The sequence below is a fragment of the Ipomoea triloba genome, chromosome 15 (genome assembly GCF_003576645.1).
Source record: "Ipomoea triloba cultivar NCNSP0323 chromosome 15, ASM357664v1".
Classification (NCBI taxonomy): domain Eukaryota; kingdom Viridiplantae; phylum Streptophyta; class Magnoliopsida; order Solanales; family Convolvulaceae; genus Ipomoea; species Ipomoea triloba.
In genome coordinates this window covers 20977792-21000601 of record NC_044930.1, presented here as the reverse complement: position 1 = coordinate 21000601, position 22810 = coordinate 20977792, and the positions used below count along the sequence as shown (strand labels likewise).

Sequence of the window (22810 nt, the reverse complement as noted above, 5' to 3'; positions counted from 1 at the left end):
ATGGATAAAACAGTAGATATTTATACCTAGGGCGCTTGGCACAAAGCCCTAGGTCTGAAACGTGAAGATAGAAGGGCAAAATAGGAATTTTGGGTTTAGCTCTTAGGTTGATATTTTGTGGTTATAGATGAGTTAAATGATGAATATGAAGCAATGTAATAAGTGTGGGATCAAAACAAGTTCATGGGATAAAACTTGACTATTAGGTTCACAAGTTCGTTTCAGATAGACTTTTGATCAAAGATTTTGACTAATAAATATTTTATTCAAACAGGGCTTTTGAAACCATGAATATTTATATAAGTTTTGATATTAAATTATTTTTAAATTGGCATATAAAATATTTCACTAACATATATATATATATATATATATATATATATATATATATATATATATATATATATATATATATATATATATATATATATATATATATATATATATACTTCATAGGAGTGAAAATTTATAATAGGATTTATTTAGGTTTAAATAAATAGAATTTTTGAAAAAATTTTGAGGTCTCACATGGTCGATTACCGTTTTCCGTTGTGTATAGAAAGATACCGAAACATGCTGTTGATCTCCTTTGTCTTCTCTCTATTGACAAGCCATATAAGATGGCAGACTCCATGACTAAACAAGTACAAAATGTGCAAGAAGAAGTACAGGCTCAACTTGAAACTTTAAATGCTAAATACAAAGCTGTTGCTGATTGGAAAATGATACAACAGTTATTTCATGTTGGGGAGGAGGTCATGGTTTACCTTCGGAAAGAACGTCAAACCATAGAAAATTTTCATAAACTTAGCCCGAAGAAATACGATCACTTTAAGATTCTTTGAAAAATCAATGATAATGCTTATGTGGAAGACATTTTGGACGATTGGAAGATTTCGAAGACTTCAACGTTGCAGATATATTTAAGTTTCACTCTGAACTCGAACCGTTGTATCCTGATCATGCAAACTCGAGGTCAAGTTCTTCTCGGTGATGGAGAATGATGGCGTACATATCCATGAGTTGTCAAAGAGTAAAGCATGCCTGAAAGAGTAGCCGCAGAATTAATTAGAATGCATAAGTATTTTCTTCTTTTCTAGAGTATTTAAGGGGGCGTTTGGTTGAGGGTATATTGGATAACTTGGGTTATATTGTGTTAGTTATATAACTTACCTTTGTTTGGTTTAATTTATATAACATTCCTTTGGAATTGAACATTGCATTCACATCAGACTTTTTTTTTTTTTTCCCATTTTTGAGGGAATGTGATTCCCTTGTTATTCTTAGGTAATGTTAGATTACCTCGCCATTTTACGCTATTTGCCCTTAACATCAACGCACCACATTTCTCTGCTCTCCACCATTTCTCCATGACATTTCTCCACTTTCCACCGTTCTCCACTGCCGGATTTGAGGATAACGAACCAAGAGGTAATCACCTTTCATTTTCATTTCTAGATCCATCAACAAATCAATTTCCAGTGTTCAATTTTAGAATCCCTTATAGAAACACAACAACCTGCCATCTTCGTCTTCTCCAAGTCTCAATTTAGGGTTCCTATCTTCTCAATCACACGGGTAATACTCACATCTCTCTCATCTTTTGTTTCTTATTTCTTCATAAATTTGTGGATTAAGCTAGAATCTCAAAAATATCATTACTATTTTCAGTTTTTTGAAACTAAATTTTGCCCAAGGGGGAGGGAGAGGGTTTCCTCATTTTCCAATTTCTTCACCTGTTTTCTATAGGAATATGTTACTTATCTATTAAATGCTCTCTACTTGAATAGTTTTACTAGCCCTATTCAGGATTAATTATGTAAGCTGTTGAAACTACGCTTCATGTATGTAGATTCATCATTTGCTTCAAGTCCTTTTCCTATATGCTTTAATTCTTTGTCTATTTTTCTATTTTCTTTGGTGTTATTATAAAGTGTGTTCCCTATGACTGAAGATAGCTTACTTGTTAAAAATCTGTGTATTATTACTCTCTATACCTTGGTTCTCTACATCTGATTTTTTTTTAATTGAATGTTCTTTGTTGTTTTTGTTTTTTGGTTCATTGCTCTATGTGGATCCTGTATTTTTTTAGTGGGTTCCTTACCTCCTTGATATTACAGGTCTATAGCATTCAATCTAACATTTTGATAGGCTTTCGGATTTGTATTGTTATCACTGTATAAAGCTATCCACTTTTTTTTTTCTTCTTCTTCCAAACCTTATAAAGTTTTGTCTGACTAAGATATTGAGTCTAATGTTGTTTAATTACTAAACATTTGTTTTTTTTTTGGGGTGGGGGGTGGGGGGGGGGGGGGNGGGGGGGGGGGGGGGGGGGGGTGGTTATCAGTGTAATTGATCACTAAGGGAAAAGTAAGTAATACACTCCATTCTTATATGGTGATATAGCTCAATTGCCATTAAGACAAAAGATGAGATTGCAAGTTGTTGTCCTCATTTTGCACATAAAGATCATGTAAAGCATGTTTAATATTCTTATGTTTCTTGATATGACATTAGTATTTCGAAGAAGAAAGTTTTTTAGAACTATGACATATGTCGATCAAACGACATCTAGACATAATATTAGATCTTTGAATTTACAAAAAATGGTCTTTGAAAGTGATGCAATATGTTGACCATTGTAGAATGGATAGGAGAGCTTTAGCTAAATTATGTGATTTGCTATGGACTCATGGTAATTTGAAAGATAGTAGGAATGCAACCATCGATGAGGTGGTGATTTCTTTTCTTCATATAGTTGCACATAATATAAAGAATAGAGTACTTAAATGTCAAACAGCTAGATCTGGTGAGACTGTTAGTAGACAATTTCATGCTGTTTTGAACTCTATTTTGAGACTACACAACATGCTTCTTAGAAATCCAAAATCGATACTAGATAATTTAGCGGAGAGAGGTGGAAGTGGTTTAAGGTACCCTATACTCTTTTCGAAAAAATTAATAAATTTATTATCTAATTATAACTAAATCATTTATTAACAAATGTTTATATTTCATTAGGATTTAGGGTTGCTTGGGTGCATTAGATGGAACCTTTATAAAAGTCAATGTTGAAACAATTGACAAACCTAGGTATCGAACTAGAAAAGGTGAAATTGCCACAAATGTATTAGGTGCTTGCACACCGGACATGCAATTCATCTATGTATTGCCAAGTTGGGAAGGATCTGCGGCAAATGGTAGAATTTTGAGGGATGCTATTAGTATAAGGAATGGTTTAAAGGTTCCTCAAGGTAATAATTTTTTAAAATATAAATATCGTATAAGATTTTAATTAATGAAAATATTACCTTAAGGGGGCGTTTGGTTCAAGGAATCTAATATTACCAGGGTAATCTGAGAAAGGTAATGTTAGATTACCATGTTTGGTTTAGGTAATCTGAGAGGTTAAGTCATATAAGATGACTGCCACGTAAGAAATGAGGGTATGTTTGAGGTGATCTGATTACCAAGTTTTGGTTAGGTAATGTGAGATTACTTTCTATTATTCCAAAATTGCCCTCAACTATCCCTCTTTTATTCATCAGACAGATAGAGTCCATCTGTGATTGCGCATGAACTCCGCAGCGAAGGTGCGAAACTCCATCTCCATTGCATATCTTCCCCAATTTTCTCTTCAGTGAAGGTCTTCAAAGGTGCGATTATTCTTATTATTCTTTGTAATCTAAAGCTTAATTTGTTCTGTATTTTTCATATTTGTGTGTGTATGAAGTATTGTTCTTCTATCAATTTCTGAGATTTTTCTTTGTTTAGAATTTTTTGAGCTTTCTTGCTTTGTTATTCGCTTATTTTCAGTAATCTTTTCAATTATTACTCTATTCTCTGATGAATTATTGAAGGAGTTCATTTTTTTGATGTATTTGCAAACCCTAAATTTATTAAAAATTAATTCTTGATCTACCGTTGACATGTATTTGTAAACCCAGTTGATTTTTTTTTATGTATTTGTAAACCATCGATGTATGTGTTTGATGTAGTTATTGTGGTCATTGTATTTTTCGGACTATATTAATTAACATTGCTATTCTTAGCTATTTTTGTGTTATCATTCACATGAAAGTTGAAAGCTGCTTTTTGTAAATCTGGGTACTTAACATATGCAGAAATGGCTTCTTTGCTGGAAACAGAATTCTGCTATATTTTTTTATTTTTTTTCATATTCCATATTTACAAATTTTTTTATTTTTTTATTTTTGCAATAATCAGGATTGATATATTTGAATAGCTAATGCATATTCCAAAAAAATGTTTGGGGATCATGATTGTAGCAGTATATATATAATTCTGATGCAATTATTTTCATATTTACACATTTTATCTGCAACTAATATAATTAGTTAATTTTCATTGAGTTAATTTATTTTAATAATAATGTTCTTATAGGTTGTTATGGCACGATTGTCGCTAAGACAGAAGAATATCCTCATTTTGCAACTACAAATGATGGACAGCCTTTTTAATATTCTTATATTCCTTGCTTTGGCTTTACTAGTTAGGAGAAGGATAAGAAGGTTTAAAAAGACCATTACATATGTTCATCAAAGAACATATCGACAAAATATTAGGTCTTTAAATTTAAATAGGATGGTCTTTGACAGTGATGTTCATTGTGTTGAAAATTGCAGAATGGATAGAAGAGCTTTAACAAAATTATGTTATTTGTTAAAGACTCATGGAAAGTTGAAAGATAATAGGAATATGACAATAGATGAGATGGTAATATCCTTTCTTCATATAATTGCACACAACATTAAGAATAGAGTACTTAAACGCCAAATAGCAAGGTCTGGTGAGACTGTTAGTAGGCAATTTCATGCTGTTCTGAACTCCGTTTTAAGGCTACACGACATAATGTTTAGAAAGCCCGAGCCTATACCTGATAATTCAACCGATGATAGGTGGAAGTGGTTTAAGGTATGAATTTTTATTAAGTACTAAGTTTTTTTTATCTACTTAAAACTAAACAAAGCATTAATTAAGTTATTGGGATTCAGGGTTGCTTGGGAGCATTAGATGGCACTTTTATAAAGGTAAATGTGGAAACCGTTGATAGACCTAGGTACCGAACAAGGAAAGGTGAAATTGCTACCAATGTATTAGGTGTTTGCACACCAGACATGCATTTTATCTACGTATTACCGGGTTGGGAAGGATCTGCTGCCGATGGTAGAGTTTTGAGGGATGCAATTAGTAGGAAGAATGGCTTAAAGGTTCCTCAAGGTAATTAATATTTTCATAGGTTTTGAATTATTTTATTTGGGTCTACATATTAATGAATTCTTAAAATTGAATATAGGGAATTACTATTTGTGTGATGCTGGATACACAAATGGGGATGGATTTTTGGCACCATATAGAGGTCAACGATATCACCTAAATGAATGGAGACAAGGATACCAACCTGCAACAGCTAAGGAATACTTCAATATGAAACACTCTCAAGCAAGAAATTGTATTGAGAGGTGTTTTGGCATATTAAAGGCTAGATGGTGTATTTTAAGAGATAAATCATTTTATCCCGTCAAAACTCAATGTAGGATTATATCTGCTTGTTGCATTCTCCATAATTTCATTAGGTCTGAAATGTCAATTGACCCTATAGAGATTGAAGTGCCTCAAACGGAGTTGGATAATGATTATGAGGAGGAACTAATAACACATTGTGAGACAAGTTCTGCTTGGACTGAATGGAGGGACAAATTAGCAGATGAGATGTTCACCAATTGGCCGTCATTGCATCATTGAGATCATTCCTTGCTATGTTGTTTTTTATTACTATTTCATTTTAAGAACAATTTTATTTTATGTTATTGTTTCTTTTTTATCTTATTTCATTAGTAGAATGTCAAAACTGTGAACTAATTTATGTATTTGTATTAATTAGAGGACTTGGTAGTATTAATATATTGTTTGGGGTCTTTATTTCATTTTAGTACAATCTCTCGTTCTCTAGTTATACTGTGATAAATTTTATTAGTGCAGTGTTGATATTTAATTCCTTCATCCATGAAAGCCAGAATGGCAAGGTATTATTGCCACACATGGACTATATTTAATTCCTTCATCCAGTAGCTATATATTGTGTTATTATTTCTAAACTAGTTTATATATTTGTATTAATATATTATTTGCTATGTTTATTTCTTCTTGTTTTGTAGAATGTCAATGGAAGAAAGTAGTAAAATGCGGCCTACAAAGAAAACTTCTGTTATTAAAAGGCAATGGACTAAAGCAGAAGATGCAGCTTTAATTGAATGTCTTATTGATTTGTCAAATGATCGAAGTACAAAGGGGGATAATGGATTCAAAAGTGGATACTTGCAGCAACTTGAGAAGATGCTTCAAGTGAAACTACCAGGATCAAACATTAAGGCCACCCCACACATTGAATCTCGCTATAAACTTTGGAGGAGGCAATTTCTTGCAATTCAAGAGATGCTAAACAAAGGAAGTGGGTTTGGATGGAATGATAGTGAGAAGTGTGTTACTGCTACCAAGGATGTTTTTGAGGAATGGGTTAAAGTACGTAACATGTAAGCTAAATTAAGTTTAGTGCTCTTATCTTATTGTTGATATATTCACTTATCTTTTTTTTTTCCAGAGTCATCCTACTGCTGCTGGATTAAGGAACAAACCATTCCCATATTTAGATGAGTTGATGGCTGTTTGGGGAAATGATCATGCTTCAGGAGCTGGTGCAGAAACCCCAGCTGATGCAGTGGAAGAACTAGACCAAAGAGGAGACAATGTTGATGATTTCCAAGTGGATTGGGAAATTGGAGAAGATGAAGGATTAGGCCAGAATGAGGCAGAGCATAATGTTGATAAGGCTGACTTATCTTCTTGTCCCTCTACAAACACTGCCAATGTAAAAAAACAGCTTACTGGCAAGAAACGATCCAGAAGTGATGATGGCTTTAATGACTTGGTGGCAGAAATCCATGATTATGTAGGTGCATACAAACATGTGGCAACATACTTCCAGAATGAATCTGAGAACAACACTAGGAAGATGAAGATCTTTGAAGAGATAATGCAACTACCGGGATTTTCTACAGAAGAGATCATGAATGCTGGTGAACATATTCTGAAAGATTCACACAAGCTTGATACGTTCTTTGCTCTGCCAAAGGAGCTTAGGAGCCACTATGTGGTGAAACAATTATCTGAGATCAATGCATATCATCCAACCTTTGATTTTCATTGTGGAGATGATGTGTAGACTGCTTGTTGCCCTTGTAGCCCCTTTTTTTGGAGAATTAATATGGATATGGGGCTCTGTATTTTGTGTGTAGATAATGGATATGCTAATGTAGATTTTGTTGGATGGTCAGTGAAATGAATAGTCTGTATGGATATGGGGTTGTTATTTTGTAGGTGTTGGATGATCTGTAAATTGAAGTAGATTACAATTGTAATATTTTGCTACATATACAATTGTAATATTTTGCTGAATATCAGTAACAAGACAATCAATATGCAGGAATTGCATGTTTGTAGATTTTAATTTAAATTTTGATGTTGTTGATTTTCATGGTGGCAGTGTTGTAGCATGAGTTTACTGAACTTGAAGTGTGTTTCCAGTGGAAGTGCTGTATGTTTTTTTTTTTTTAATTTTTAATTTTCAATATGCAGGAATGAGGATTGATAAATAATGATGAATGATGCTGTTTCCAAAAGAAAAAAAGATGAATGATGCTACTGCAAAATGGAAATGGGATGGAGAATTAAATGGTGATTGATAAAACTGGAGGTTGCTATGGCTTTATATGCTACTGAAATGGTGTTAATTAATTCTGAATGGTAATATGCTACTGGAAAATGGAAATTGAATGGAGAGTTGTACTTAACAGTACTTTATGCATTCCATTATTATTATTATTATTATTATTATTATTATTATTAGCATCTTGTTAAAATTTGAACTATGAAAAAATAAAAAGAAACTTGCAATTTACACTCTTTAATTTGTATGAGGGCATTTATGTAATTGATGTAATATAACCTAAAACATAACCTTCAACCAAACAAGTTAATATTACATACCTACAACTTTAACCAAACACATCAGGTAATCTTACATTCCCAAAATCTCACATTACCTTCCTGCAGGTAATCCTATTACCTGGGGTAATCTGAGATTCCGCGAACCAAACGGCCCCTAAGTATTAATAAATTTCTTAAACTGAAATGTCTAGGAAATTACTAGTGTGATCCTGGATATACAAATGGAGATGGATTTTTGACACCGTATAGAGGTCAACGGTACCACTTAAATGAATGGAGGCAATGATATCAACCTACAACAGCAAAGGAATATTTCAACATGAAACACTCTCAAGCAAGAAATTGCATTGAGAGGTGTTTTGACATATTAAAGGCTAGATGGGCTATCTTAAGAGACAAGTCATTTTATCCAGTTAAAACTCAATGTAGGATTATTTCTGCTTGTTGCATTCTCCACAATTTCATTAGGTCTGAAATGCCTATTGATCCTATAGAGATTGAAGTTTGTCAAAATGGGTGCAATAATTTTCAATCTGAAGAAGATGATGAAGACTTATAAGGCATTGTGAAACTAGTCGTGCTTGGACTGAATGGAGAACAAGCTTGCACATGAGATGTTTACTATTTGGCAGGCTGAGCAACATTGATCTTCTTCTAGAAATACAACTTTTTGTACGGGAGGTGGTGGGTTCGAGTCTCAGTGGAGGCAATACTGACTCTTGTGCTTCAATAGGTTGAGAAAGTAGTTATGAACAGATACTGCATTGTAATAGAGTTAGTAGTATTCAAAAAAAAAAAGAGAAATACAACTTTTTGTTATCATTTTAGTTGTAATTGAAGAAAAATTCCAAACTGAATTTTATTTGATATGCATTGTTGTATTTTTTAAGTATTCCAAACTGAATTTTATTTGATATGCATTGCTGTATTTTTTAAGTATTCTAAATTGAATTTTATATGATATGCATTGCTATATTTTTAAAGTCGTCCAAACTGAATTTTATTTGATATGCATTGCTATATTTTTAAAGTCTTCCAAACTGAATTTCATGCTAACTACATATTACTAAAGTATGTGCTATATTCGATTTGTTGTTATTGTTTGGTTTTATTTTTACAGTTGTAATGGATGGAAAAAATTCTGCAATTAGAAGAAGGAATTCTACTACTAAGAGACAATGGACGAAATAAGAAGATGCAGCACTGGTCGATTGCTTTGTCGAAATAGCAAATAACCCTACTTTAACGGGAGAAAATGGATTCAAGACGGGATATTTGTTGCGTTTGGAAAAGATACTGCATCTAAGGTTTTCGGGAACAAACATCAAGGCAACCCCCCACATTGAATCTAGGTATAAGCTATTGAAGAAGCATTTCCTTGCCATTCAAGAGATGCTTAACAAAGGTAGTGGATTCGGCTGGAATGATGTTGAGAAATATGTTATTGTCAGCAAAGATGTCTTTGATGATTGGGTTAAAGTTAAGTGAAATCTAAATCATTTCTATTTTCTTACTTACATTACTTACGTTGAGAACTGTGGTACAATTACTGTTAACTAATTTATCTTTCTTTTTTATTTTATTTTATAGTCATCCTAATGCAACTGGTTTAAGAAACAAAGAATTTCCTCACTTTGATAGCTTGGTGCATGTTTGCGGATGTGATTATGCAACAGGAACTGCTACAAAAACTTCAGTTGATGCGGTGGAGGAAATAGAGAAAGAATAAGATGATGAAGTTGATCTTATTGATGGTAATCATGAGGAACGGGATGAGGGAAGAGGAGAAAAAGAAGTTGATCAAACTGAGTCATCTATTTTCCCATCTACTAAAATCAATCAAGGCAAAAAACAAGCTAGTAACAGGAAAATGTCTAGAAGTGATGATGGATTGAATGACTTAATAGCTAAGATGCATGAATATGTAGGTGCTTACAAGGAAGCTAATGAGAAAATCAAAGACATAGCAACCTACTTTAAGAAAGAAGCTGAGAACACTGATAGAAAGATGAAGATATTTGAAGAAATCATCAAACTGCCTGGATTTTCAAGGCAAGAAATCATAGAAGCTGGTGAGCATATTTTAAAGGATGCGCACAAGATTGATACTTTTTTTTGCTTTGCCTAATGAGTTTAGGGGGGATTATGTAATGAAGCAGTTGTATGAGGTTAATCCATACACACCAAGCTTTAACTTTCATGGTGGAAACGATGCATAAGAAGTACGATGAAGGTTGTTTGGGGTTTTTTTTACTCGATGCATGACTTTGATGGTGGCATTGTTATTTTTGGAAATTGGCTACCACTAGAATGGTGATATTATCTAATGTAAATGGTTTAGAAGTTAGGCTTCTTTTGTGAATGAAAATAGGGCTGCCAATTATATTTTTGGTTTAGTATTGGTAGCATTATATGTATAGAAAACATGGGACTATATGAGTCCTTTATTTGAAACTTACTCTTACTGCAAAACATGGTATTTAGCTGTTAATTGTGAAGAATATGTATTTTTTGTGCTGTTAAATTTGATTACAGATTCCCAATGCAATTCAGTTGTTTCTTTATTCAAATACATGAGCAGCAATTTGAGATGTAATATTTCTAAGCTGCAATTTGAGATGTAATATTTCTAAGTTGTTGACATGTTCACCTGCATGCTATCTCTTTACCTCAAGCTTCCTTTTGCAGTATGTTATGATATGAGGTAACCAATATAATAAAGACTACATATTCAGCAGCATTATATTTCTAAATTTCATGAATTTTTGCCTCTGAACCACTGATGTTTACCTAATATTTGGAGATTTTGAAATTCAATTGTAGAGTATTTTGAAACTCTAGTATGATGGTATGAGGGTATTAAGGTAAAATAACCATTATAACATAAACAACAATTCATCAACCAAACATGTTTATATTACATAGCCCAGTTTTTACCAAACACATGAATCTAACATTTCCAATAATTTAACATTTTCTAAGATAATCTAATATTCCGTGAACCAAACGACCCCTAAAAGTTTCCATGCACATCAGACTTTTTATCTCCAATTTATTTATTTTTCATACCTAGTTTCTCTACAAATGTTGGCTATATAAAGCCTCTACCATGACAAGTTTGATCATCTTGTTCATCATAAACTTCAGATAAATATAAACTATTTTGTTCAAATTTTATGCTAATTTTACTCTGTACACATTCTTTACTCTCAAACCACAATCCCAACAAATCTTTCTAATCACATTGCACATCAACTCCACATGGAAAATCTTCACATAAATTCAATCTACTACTCGTCTAGAGTCGCTTCATCACATACAAATTTGTTTATTTTCTTTGGCTATATAATTGAAATACTAATTGCTAGTGATGGCAGCTGCCCCCACTGCCCAAAATATACAGCCCCAAAACGACGTCGTTTTGGGGCTGTATATAAATATAATTTTTTTTAATTTTCCTACTCTGCAGTTTAGATCACAGACTCTCTTGCTCAGTCGCTCGTCTGCCTCCTCGCATCCTCGGCTCCTCGCCACTGCTTCTCTCGTCCGGTTGTCCCTTCCTACAGGAGCTCGCCGCCTTACCGGTCACTGGCAACACCACTCAGCGGCAGCGCCTCTAGTCTCCTCTCACTTCTCAGGTTCACAATTTGCCCTAATTTCTCTACTTTAAATTTTGCCCTAAATCCTAATTTCTCTAAGTTTATTTTAATCTTTGAACTTTTTTTTTTTTTTGCAATACAATATGGAGGGGGAAACCCCAGGCTGAGTCTCATAAACAAAACAGCCTACACCGTCTCAAGAATGAGACGATCGCAAACAGCCCCTAATTGATCGTTATACACAAAGTTAATGCATCCGGGAGGGGGTGAAACAAAAAGGGTCATGATCTCTCTAGAATTGCACCCATGCTTTGCTAAATAATCCGCAACAGTGTTTTGTTCACGGAATATATGCACCAGAGAAGAATTACCACTTTTCCGGATGAGATCTCTGCATTTAATCCCCAACTGCCCCATGTTGTTCCCTCCCTGACTGTTCTCATTAAGATACTTGGTCAACTCCTTACTGTCACTTTGAATCTCCATGTCGAGGATTCCTTTAGTTGTTGTCCATTGCAAGGCTAGATAAAGTGCAGTGAGCTCAGCCTCTAGTGGGTTACTGGCGTGAAAAGAAAAAGAGCAGCCTTCCATCCAGTTTCCTTTATGGTCTCTAAGAACCGCACCTCCTCCAGCAGTCGAGTGATTTCCTGTAAAGGCACCATCAACATTGAGCACAATTGTGGAATTAGTTTGTCTTTGCCATTTAATCTTTCTGTCGACAAGGTTTCCTTGAATGCTTCCTAGTTGAATTGATTTTACAAAAGCTCTTCTGGTCTCCATTTCTTGCTCTCTAAGCCAATCGATCTTTTATTGTAACTCCTAGTGATGATCACGAAAGACCACCTCGTTACGCCACTTCCATAACCACCACATGATAATTGCAAAAGTTGTGCTCCGGTCTCTTCTTGTTCTAGACTCCACCTTTCCGCGAAGATTAGTTGATAACCATTCCTCAAAGTTCATTCTATCCAGGCGTTGTCTTTCGCTTCTCGGGATGAAAGCTCTCCAAATGTTTTTCGCAGCTCTGCAAACTCTGAAGATATGATTGTTATCTTCTCTTCCTTCGTAGCAAACATCACACATGTCATGCATTGTAAACCCCCTTCTGCATCTTTCAACGTTTGTCATAATTCTGTTGTGTTTCAAGAGCCAAAGAAACGCACAGATTCTGTTGGGAATCTTAAGTTTCCAAATTGTCACCCAATCATTGTCATTAGGAGTTTCCTCATCATTGATCGCGTCCTCATAAGCTCTTGCGATGGAGAATTTTCTATTGGGCTCGTTACCATTCCTAAGGTCCAAGCTATTACTATGAAAGTCACTATTCGCGTTTCCACCGCCTTGATTAATTAAACTGCAATTCCTAACAATTCCTTTCCACAAATTCGAACACCCCTGCTTTTCCCTCCAAACGGTTGTCGCAGAATTTTGCCCAATATACTTTTTGGTAAGGATTTCTGCCCATAAGTTGCCCTCTTCGTTTTGTAGTCTCCACCCCATCTTAGCCATAAAAGCCATATTCATTTCCCGTATTCGTCGGATGCCCAAACCACCTTTCTCCTTACATTTGGTTATTGTGTTCCAATTGACCAAATGGATACCGTTGTCACCCCTCCCTCCGTTCCAAAGAAAATTCCTGATTTTCCGTTCAATTTCCTCGCAAACACCCATAGGAAACCAGGTAGTTTGCATGCTATAATAAGGGATGGTGTTTAGTACAGACTGAGCAAGGATTCTTCTTCCAGCGAAGGATAGTGTCTTTGCCTTCCACCCCTCAAACCTGTCGTTGATGCGCTCTATGATCTGTAGAAAATAAGATTTGGAGATCCTACCATGGATGGTTGGAAGTCCCAAATATTTACCAAGGTTTGAAGTTTGATTGATTCCCAACCTATTTGAGACTCTGCTTGCCACCTCATTGCTTATGTTTTCGGAAAAGAATACTTGGGATTTCTGGAGGTTAATTTGCTGTCCAGAAGCCTTGCAAAACCTCTCCAAGCATTTGTTTATAACATCAACTTGTTCTTCTGTTGCCTCTGCAAATAAAACCAAGTCGTCAGCAAAGAAGAGATGTGTGAGAGTAGGGCCATACCTCGAGATACGAATTCCTTTCCAAGCTCCCTCAGCAGCTGCTTCCTTGATCAAATGGCCAAGTCTCTCCATACATAGCACAAATATATAGGGTGATATGGAGTCCCATTGTCTTATACCCCTCTCCGGGACAATCCAATCAAGTTGTTCTCCATTCCACAGGATTGACAGTCTTGTTGTCTCGATGCATTTCATGAATATTTCCTTCCACTCCAGAGTGAAGCCAGCTTCCTCAAGAGTTTCCTTGATGAAGTTCCAAGAAATTCGGTCATACGCTTTTTGAAGGTCAATTTTTATAATCATTTGGGCCTTATTTCCCGTTTTCTTTCTCATAGAATGGATGGTCTCTTGGAATATCACAATGTTATCAGTGATTTGTCTGCCGGGGACGAAACTACTTTGTTCAGGGCCAATGACTTTCCTTAGAATGTCTTTGGCTTTATTGAGAATAACTTTGGTGATGACCTTGTAGGACACATTGCAGAGGCTAATGGGGCGAAATTGGCTAATGCATTCCTGGTTTTTGTTTTTAGGGATCAATGCAATTAGAGTGTCATTGAGCCCAGCCGGCAAGATGCCTTGTTTAAGGAAATCCCTCGTTTGATTAGTGAGATTAATTCCCACCACTTTGAACTTTGATATATTGAATTATTGCATTTTTCTAACAGAATACATGAATTTGTTTATCAGTTTATTTGTATATGAATTTTGATTTATTGAGTTATGAATGTTAATGTGAGTTGTGAGTTTGTGACTGTGAAATGTGAGCCAGTGAGCAGATTGGAAAAAATGTAGAAATAATTTGTTTTAGACATTAGTTAGAGTTATTGGTAAATGGTATTGCTTTTAGACATTTAGCTTGTGAATTGTGAATTTGTGAATTTAACTTTTAATTTATCCAATTTGTGGTTTTGTGAATCAGTGAATCTGTAAATGTCAGAATTCATAATGTGTTTTGTTTAGTTTATGATATTATTTTATTGGTTCAGTTATGGAAAAAATTTTCAAAAGAAAATCAACTTCTTTTGGGTATTCATCTAGTCAAGGTAGTCAGGAAGTGTCAAGTACAAGGACTCGTATTGAAGTTAATATAGATGAGCTTGAAGTTGATCCGAGTAAAAGGAAAAATATATATGAATATCATATCAATGATAGAGATATTGTGCGGAGACGATATCTACAAATGGGTCCTTGTCAACCAAAAAATCATGTATTTCCTACTAGAGTGATTACGGGTGCTAATAGAAGATTTAATTCTAAATGGTTTGAAGATCATAGTAATTGGTTGGAGTATAGTGTATCAAAACATGCAGCATATTGTTTATGTTGTTATCTATTCAAAGATGAAACCAGTGGACACCAAGCTGGGGGTGAGTCATTTGTTACAGAAGGATTCAACAATTGGAAAAAAGGACCGGAAAGGTTGCGTGCACATGTTGGTAATCATGATAGTGTTCACGCAAAGAATGTACAAGCTTGTCGAGACTTAATGACTCAAGAGCAACACATACAAGTTTGTGTATCATAACACTCGGAGCAATCGAAACAAGACTACCGTGTTCGACTGACTTCATCAGTTACTTGTATCCGGTTAGTTTTAAGGCAAGGACTTGCTTTTCGTGGAAATGATGAAAGCCTTGATTCACTTAATCGGGGAAACTTCCTTGAGTTCTTAAAAGTCCTTGCAGATACTGATGAAGATGTTGGCAAAGTAGTAATGCAAAATGCACCTGAAAAATCACCAAATGACTTCTCCTTTAATTCAAAAAGATATAGTTAATGCAATTGCAAGTGAGACAACTGAAATAATAATTAATGATCTTGGTGAAGAATTATTTGGAATAATAGTTGATGAGTCAAAAGATATATCAGTTACAGAGCAAATGATTGTGTTTATTCCGTATGTGAATTCAAGTGGGCATATTGTTGAGCATATGCTTGGAATTACTCATGTTCGTGATACTACATCTATGTCTCTTAAAGTAGCCATTGAAGATCTTCTAACAAGGCATGTATTAAGCATTTCAAGAATACGAAGCCAAGGATATGATGAAGCAAGTAATATGCGAGGTAAGTTCAATGGTAAACTTTGATTATCAATGAGAATCCAAGTGCTTTTATGTTCATTGTTTTGCTCATCAACTACAACTAGCACTTGTGGATGCAGCAAGAGAAAATAGTGCTGTTGGAAATTTTTTTGTCACTGTCTCGCAATTGTGCAATATTGTATGTGCTTCATGTAAGCGCAAGGATAGCTTACGAGACAAACAATTAAAGATGTTGATTGATTCAATTTCTACTGATACAATTGAAATGGGAATTGGTTTGAATCAAGAATAAGTTTTAAAACGCCCTGGTGATACACGTTGGGGATCTCATTACGGTGCACTTGTGAGCATTGTGAAATTATTTTCTCCGGTGATTCAGGTTCTTGATGAAATAGGAGTCAATGAGGGTCCAAAACAAAGGACAGAAGCATTTGGAGTATTGAAGGATGTTCTATGTTTTGATTTTGTATTCTTTTTGCATTTGATGAAGGATGTTTTAGGAATTACCAATGACTTGTCATAGGCATTACAGAAGAAAAATCAAAACATTGTGAATGCCATTAGACTATTGGATGTCTCAAAAAAAAGATTGTAAATGATGAGAGATGATGGGTGGAAAGCTCTTTTACAAGAAGTTTCACTGTTTTGTAACAAGCATTCAATTCCCATACTTACTTTGGATGAAGTTTATGTAGTTCCAGGAAGACCTCGCCGTAATGTTGAAGAAAGAACTCATTTTCATAAGTACCGTGTTGAAAGGTTTTATGCGGTCTTAGATCTACAACTTCAAGAGCTAAACAACCGTTTCAATGAGAAGACTACAGAGTTGCTCTTATGCGTGGCCTGTTTTGATCCCAGGGATTCATTTGCTAGGTTTGATAAGAAAAAATTAGTTCGATTGGCACAGTTCTATCCAAATGATTTTTCTATTATTGAACTTGAATTACTAGATAACCAACTACAGACTTATTTTGTTGATGTAACTTCTGATCATGTTTTCTCTAAATTGGATGGTATTAATGAATTAGCTCAAAAAATGGTGGAAACGGAAAGACATTTGGACTATACGTTAGTGTATTTACTTCTAAAGTTGTTTTTTATTCTACCGGTTGCAACTGCTAGTGTGGAAAGAGCATTTTCTGCTATGAAGTTAATCAAGACATCTTTATGCAACCGGATGGGTGATGATTTATTAAATGATTGCTTATTGCCGTATGTTGAAAAAGAAGTTTTTGATCAAGTTTCAAATAGAGCAATTCTACACCGATTTCAAAATATGAGAGAGCGTAGAGGAGTATTATCTCGTAATTTATCATAAATTTTGTATTATAATTTATAATGTATTTTGTAATTTAACAATTTAATCGTATTTGATATTTGTATTTGAAGCTTGTGTTTAAACATTTTTGGATTTAGTTTATCCTTCTTCGCCCCTTCAAAAGAAATCCTGGATACGTCATTGCCGTTATATGTTAACTATTCTACTTTCAAACTATTGCTATATCACATCCTGCGGTAATGTAGCATAATTCGTATATAAATGATGCTATAACACCCAATCTATCATCTTCATTGCCATTTGCCATTGCCAGGTCCTTTCAAGAACCAAACAGATAATCACATCATCCAAAATGTGCGACACAGCTTATACGTTCGGATTCATGTTCCGATGCTTTCGGTGATTATCCATTTATTCAAGGAAAGCTCACGATAAGGGGCCCCCAATTAAATTCTGTGATATTGTCCATTGAATCCGAGCCACATCTACTGTTGGCCAGCCTGGCTCACCAACAGCTTCATGTCATTTTAAATTTTATTTTCTGGAAAGTGCCAAATTTGGTTCAACCCTGCTCATACGGTATATGTCGTCATTGTGGCAAATAGGGACTAATTTGTCTTAATCAACAATTTGGTTTCCTTTATTTTTTACAGTTTTTACTTTTACCCTGGCGTTAATTTTCAGTCCTTAAAAGTGTCAGATTTTTCCAGAGTTTTACTTTTACCCTGACGTTAATTTTCGAGCGCCGTTCACAGACCGCAAAGACTAGTCCAAAGATATTCTTTTCACGTCATAAATGTCTAACTCTACGAATACATCCAACTTCATGACGCCATTCCTGCAACACCACGAAAAAAAATAAACAAACAAATTAGTTATAATTCATAAATAAAAACGAAAATAATAAACACAGAAAAATGGAATAATAATAATAATAATATACGGAATAAATGAAAAATACCAAAAATACCTTACACACGAAAGGCAAACGCAACGACGGTGAACGTATACGCCGATAAACGGATGTAAAACGGCGACGTATAACGGCGAAACGAACGCCAACACACACGAAACGCAACGAGTGTCACGAGACTCCGTTCAATCCACAAATCAAATCCTTCACGCATTTCTCAATGAATTTCAATTCCGAGTATTACAATTTTATATTGAAATCAATTGGGGGAATTCATTTTAGTATTTAGATGGATGTTAGATAGTCCAACATGTCCTTCGGTTGCTATCAGTTTTGCTGCAATTCATATGTACAAGGGGGATATTCCCTGTAAAAAACCAAAATTGTCTGTGTAGCTAGGGCTTTTGATTCACCGGAGTACTAAAAACCGCAGCCGGAATCTGACGCCACCGCCGTAATACCTCTAGAGAAAAGTTGAAATCCAAACACTATAATCAATACAAACCTATAGCAGGACTCACAGGTCCTCCTCGGCTTTCGACATCCTCGAGAGGCGGCTAGGCCTAGGATGGAAATCGCCGCGGCGACGTTGCTGATGAGACGAAGGACGAATCAAGGCCGCCAACGCACGCTTCACCAAATCGCCTTCGACAGTCCCGATCCGCACCAGCGAGTTAGTCATCGCCGATCTCCGAGCGTTGAGCCGGTTAGGCGAGTACGAAATCGACGGCCTAGTGTTCACGTTCTTGTGCAAACTACATCGAAACGAACCTGGATGCGACGTCGGCGAGCAGAGGCACGTCTTCTTCGGGAGATTCACCAGCGGATTTCCAACGCCCTGCTTGCGAACCACCTGATCTCGGCGAGAAACCGCAACCGAGCGATGCGGAGAGATAGATCGGTCGATGGAGAACCGTACGGACGGCGTCGGTGTTGACGCTGCGAAGCCGTGAAGCTTCACACGCGTCGGGGACGCCGATCGGTTGAAGAAACCAGTAGACGGTGACGAGCAAAAGCTCGAGCTGGTATACGAAGCGAACGAGGAAACATCTTTCTCGGTTGCCGGAGTACAGAAGCGGCCCGACGGCGAGAGCGAGCGTTGAAAGCTTGACCTTAGAGCGTAACCATTAGATTTTCTAGAAGAGGTGGCCATTACAGACAGTAGAGAGAGAAAGAGAGAGAAAGAGAGAGAAAAGAATAGAAAAAAAAAATCTGTAAATTTTTTTTTATTTCTTCTAAAAAGGGCCCTGAGGCTCTTCAATTTGGCAAACCTAGCGAGTCTTTAAGCCTGGATTTATAGCAAGGGGAAGACGATGGGTGGATGGTAAATACAGGAAGTGTAGGGGTATGGCGGTAAACAACTAAAAAGAAACGCTGGTTAGGGTTAAAGTAACCATGGTTTAAGTTTAGCCAAAGAGTAGAGAGAAAAGGCGTCAATGCAAAATAACGGCCGTTTTACGGTAACCGCTCCTGACTTATGATGTCGAAAGGTACGCCACGTGGATGGATGTGGAGAAATGGGCGCTGATTTGGTAAGCATTACCCCGATAAGTAAGAAAATTTGTTTTTTCTGCTCAAAATGCTTTATTTGGTTCAAATTTTAGATTAATAAAAATCATATTTAATATGGAATGAGTGAATAATAAATATTTTGTGATAATTGTGTTTAGATTAAAGTAATTATATAGGGATTGCGCACATGTAATGTCGAATAGTGTTGTTACAGATTTGATAAGAATCATCTATTTCTTTCACCAAAATGTGAATGGTACTCTTTCGTAAATTTTTGGTTGATTATTATCATATTGTTTGTGCTTACAGTTTTGGCAACAACATAAAAAACAAAATAATAATAATAATAATAATAATAAATTACATGTTTGGTCATTCAATTATACATATGATACAAACTTAGTCCATAAGTTATATGTTTGACTATTTTTACCCCTAAGTTATAGGTGAAGTGGTGATTTTAGTCTCTTTGAGACTATTTTCACCACCAATTTTTCACTTAATACAGTGATTTGGTCCTTCAAAGATTAAAATCGCTACTCAATGCATAACTTAGTAGTTAAAGATAGTCACGCATATAACTTATGGACTAAGTCTGTACAACAAATATAACTAGAGGACCAAAATGTAATTTTTTCTAACAACAACAACAACAACAACAATAATAATAATAATGTAACAAAAATAACCAATGGTAAATTAAGCATTACAAAAACAGGATATATTCTCAATCAATAATTATGAATAGCTTAATACCAAACTTGTCATTGGATAGTTATTTCCCTTGCAAGATGATAGTTCCTTCCTAGGAATACTATTCTCGAAAATAAAAGAACTTACCAAACGATGGAATATGCCTTTATCAACCTATTTCGTAAACTAAAACTTGTTAATGTTAGTTCGTATTGTGATAATAAAATTCTTTATATTCATTATACACTTGTGAATAACCAGTTTGGTTGGCGTGAGTAACCGTGTATTCTTATCGCTTAAGAGAGATCGGGAGTTCAAATTCCCCCTGTAAGAAAAAACCAATCCGCCCCTTAATTGGGTCTGCCAGAAAACAAACAAACAGAATTAGAAAAAAAAAATGTATTAACACTACTGAATATTTAGATATCAAATCAACAAAAGAATGTAAATTATGTAGGAAATTTATTTATAAAAAGTAGAAGCCATTGGAATGGTCTGAAAGGAAATTCAAATCGTGTATAGCACTTAACTTTCATTAAAATGAATTCACTGTCTCTCAAACGCCATTGAAAATTATACTACAAAGTAGCCACTTTAAATGTCTAGTTAAAATTTCTAACAAATTACTCATCAAGTAAATTATGGTGATTAAGTAAAATGAAAATAATGTCATTTTTTAGTTAAATCTTTTAACAAATTACTCTTCGAGTAAAATCTGGTGATTAAGTAAAATAAAAATAAGACTCTAATCAGACAAATTATTGCATGGACCATGGTCCACACAGCTATGTGGATCAAAAATAAAAAGTACATTTTTTTTGTACTGAAGGTTACATTATTTAATAGTATATAAAATAATGTACTTTCAATACTTAAATAATGTACTCTAAAATAATGTATTTTATGTACAAAAATAATGTACTTTTAGTATATTTAAAAATGTACTTTTTATTTATGGTCCACACAACTGTGTGAACCATGATCCATGCAATAATGATTGAATCGCTATAATCAAGTAATATATTAGAGAGTAAAATGATAGTGCATAACTCTTTATTTACTGAACAGTTGATTCACATTAGTTGTATCTTCTCTATCGTGTTCTTTTTCTTTTGCTTGAAATTTTTGTCAATTGAAAAGTAAATAATATATTATTCAAATTGCTCATACAACATTTAGGCTTCTCTATTGCTTTATTCTCATGGAATAAAGTTATGGGCCATGTTATATGCCTTTAGGCATCTATAATGTATAGTGGATATTTGGTACTAAATAAAAAAATGAAATAAAATGTAAAATTGATATAAAGTAATACTTGCTCCGTCTCATTTTATGTGTTTGTTCGATTAATGAGATTTGACTGGAGTTATTTTAAATTCAAATTTTAATAATATTAAATTTAATTTTAGTATATAAATTTATATATTTAAAAACTACACTAAAAGCACTAATTAAACACAAAAATAAAACATATTTAAAAATAAGTAAAAACAATAACAAAGAAAATAAAAAAAAATTGATTTGACCAATTAATAATAAATATGACAGATAAAATGAGCCTTTTTTTTGGTACATAAGGAAAAAGTACAATAGAAACCACACTATATATAGTCCATTATATTGTTCGTGACTTATCTTTCACCTTCATCACTCATCTTCTGCAAATAGCTTTTGTAATTTTTGTTGTAAAAACGCAATGATCAACTTGTCAACTTCATCCTCTATTTCTTAAACCTATCAGCATCTTTACTAATCATCTTCCGCTTTTAAAACTGTGCATTACTGCCCCATCATTGTATTTATAATTTCTTTATTATTTTTCTTTTTTACATTCATGTAATTTCAATTCACTTTTAAAAGAGATTTTCTTTCATATCACCTACAAATTTAATTTCTTTTCATCAATAAATATTATTTTCCTTTCATAACAATAATATATATAGGAGATGGTTCACATGCAAAGGGTCTTCCAGGTGAAAAATAGGGTGAGATCAGAGCTGTTGATCTAATCTAGATCAACGGCTCAAAATGAAGGAAAATTATAATAATAAAAAAATACGCTTCCTAACAACATGGATGTCAATGATAAGTGTCTCAAACTGATGCACCTTAAGTTCTGCATTTATATATGCATACCTAATAGTGTATGAACTTACGCATCTTAAACTTTAAACTTACTCACCTTAAGTTTTAAACTTATGCAAAATTACCATAATAACACCACTTTTAAATTTTTCTTCATTTTGGGCTGTTGTTTTTTCGCTAGATCAATGGTTGAGATTTCATCCCATTTTTTACTTGGGGTCTGATTCCAATGCGAACAGACCTTCTTGTGAAAAGATGCAGTCATGCACCACCACGTGTTCAGAAATACACCAGGGTGTGGTGCATTTGTACATTTCACCTTGGTGCATTTCTAAACATGTTGTGGTGTATTTATGCATACTTAATGGTGTATGACCCGCACATTTCAGGGTGTGGTGCATTTGTGCATTACATCTTGGTGCATTTCTAAACACATTGTGGTATATTTATGCATACTTAATAGTGCATGGCCGCACAATCGTACGAGATGATCTGTCCGCATTTGGTCAATATATATATATATATATATATATATATATATATATATTAAAACTCATCATTA

The 22810-nt window shown here is 34.5% G+C and overlaps 5 protein-coding genes across 5 annotated transcripts; 4 read left to right on the top strand and 1 right to left on the bottom strand.

The window, feature by feature from the left end:
• The first annotated feature begins 4653 nt into the window (after positions 1 to 4653).
• Positions 4654 to 6120, top strand: LOC116005492 (protein ALP1-like). Its single transcript, XM_031245696.1, has 3 exons — positions 4654 to 4935; positions 5016 to 5241; positions 5318 to 6120. The coding sequence occupies exons 1-3, from the start codon at positions 4720 to 4722 to the stop codon at positions 5764 to 5766; spliced, it is 891 nt and encodes a 296-aa protein (XP_031101556.1). The 5' UTR covers positions 4654 to 4719; the 3' UTR covers positions 5767 to 6120.
• Positions 6040 to 7243, top strand: LOC116005855. The gene is made up of 3 exons (XM_031246094.1): positions 6040 to 6047; positions 6180 to 6543; positions 6623 to 7243. Exons 1-3 carry the CDS (start codon positions 6040 to 6042, stop codon positions 7241 to 7243), a joined length of 993 nt encoding a protein of 330 aa, XP_031101954.1.
• Positions 7244 to 15463: 8220 nt separating this feature from the next.
• Positions 15464 to 16289, top strand: LOC116005854. The gene is made up of 3 exons (XM_031246092.1): positions 15464 to 15788; positions 15871 to 15944; positions 16146 to 16289. Exons 1-3 carry the CDS (start codon positions 15464 to 15466, stop codon positions 16287 to 16289), a joined length of 543 nt encoding a protein of 180 aa, XP_031101952.1.
• Positions 16290 to 16361: 72 nt separating this feature from the next.
• Positions 16362 to 17084, top strand: LOC116005853. Its single transcript, XM_031246091.1, has one exon. It carries the CDS (start codon positions 16362 to 16364, stop codon positions 17082 to 17084), a length of 723 nt encoding a protein of 240 aa, XP_031101951.1.
• A 1058-nt stretch (positions 17085 to 18142) lies between these two features.
• Positions 18143 to 19211, bottom strand: LOC116007701. The gene has a single exon (XM_031248452.1). It carries the CDS (start codon positions 19109 to 19111, stop codon positions 18476 to 18478), a length of 636 nt encoding a protein of 211 aa, XP_031104312.1. The 5' UTR covers positions 19112 to 19211; the 3' UTR covers positions 18143 to 18475.
• Between the last annotated feature and the right edge of the window lie 3599 nt (positions 19212 to 22810).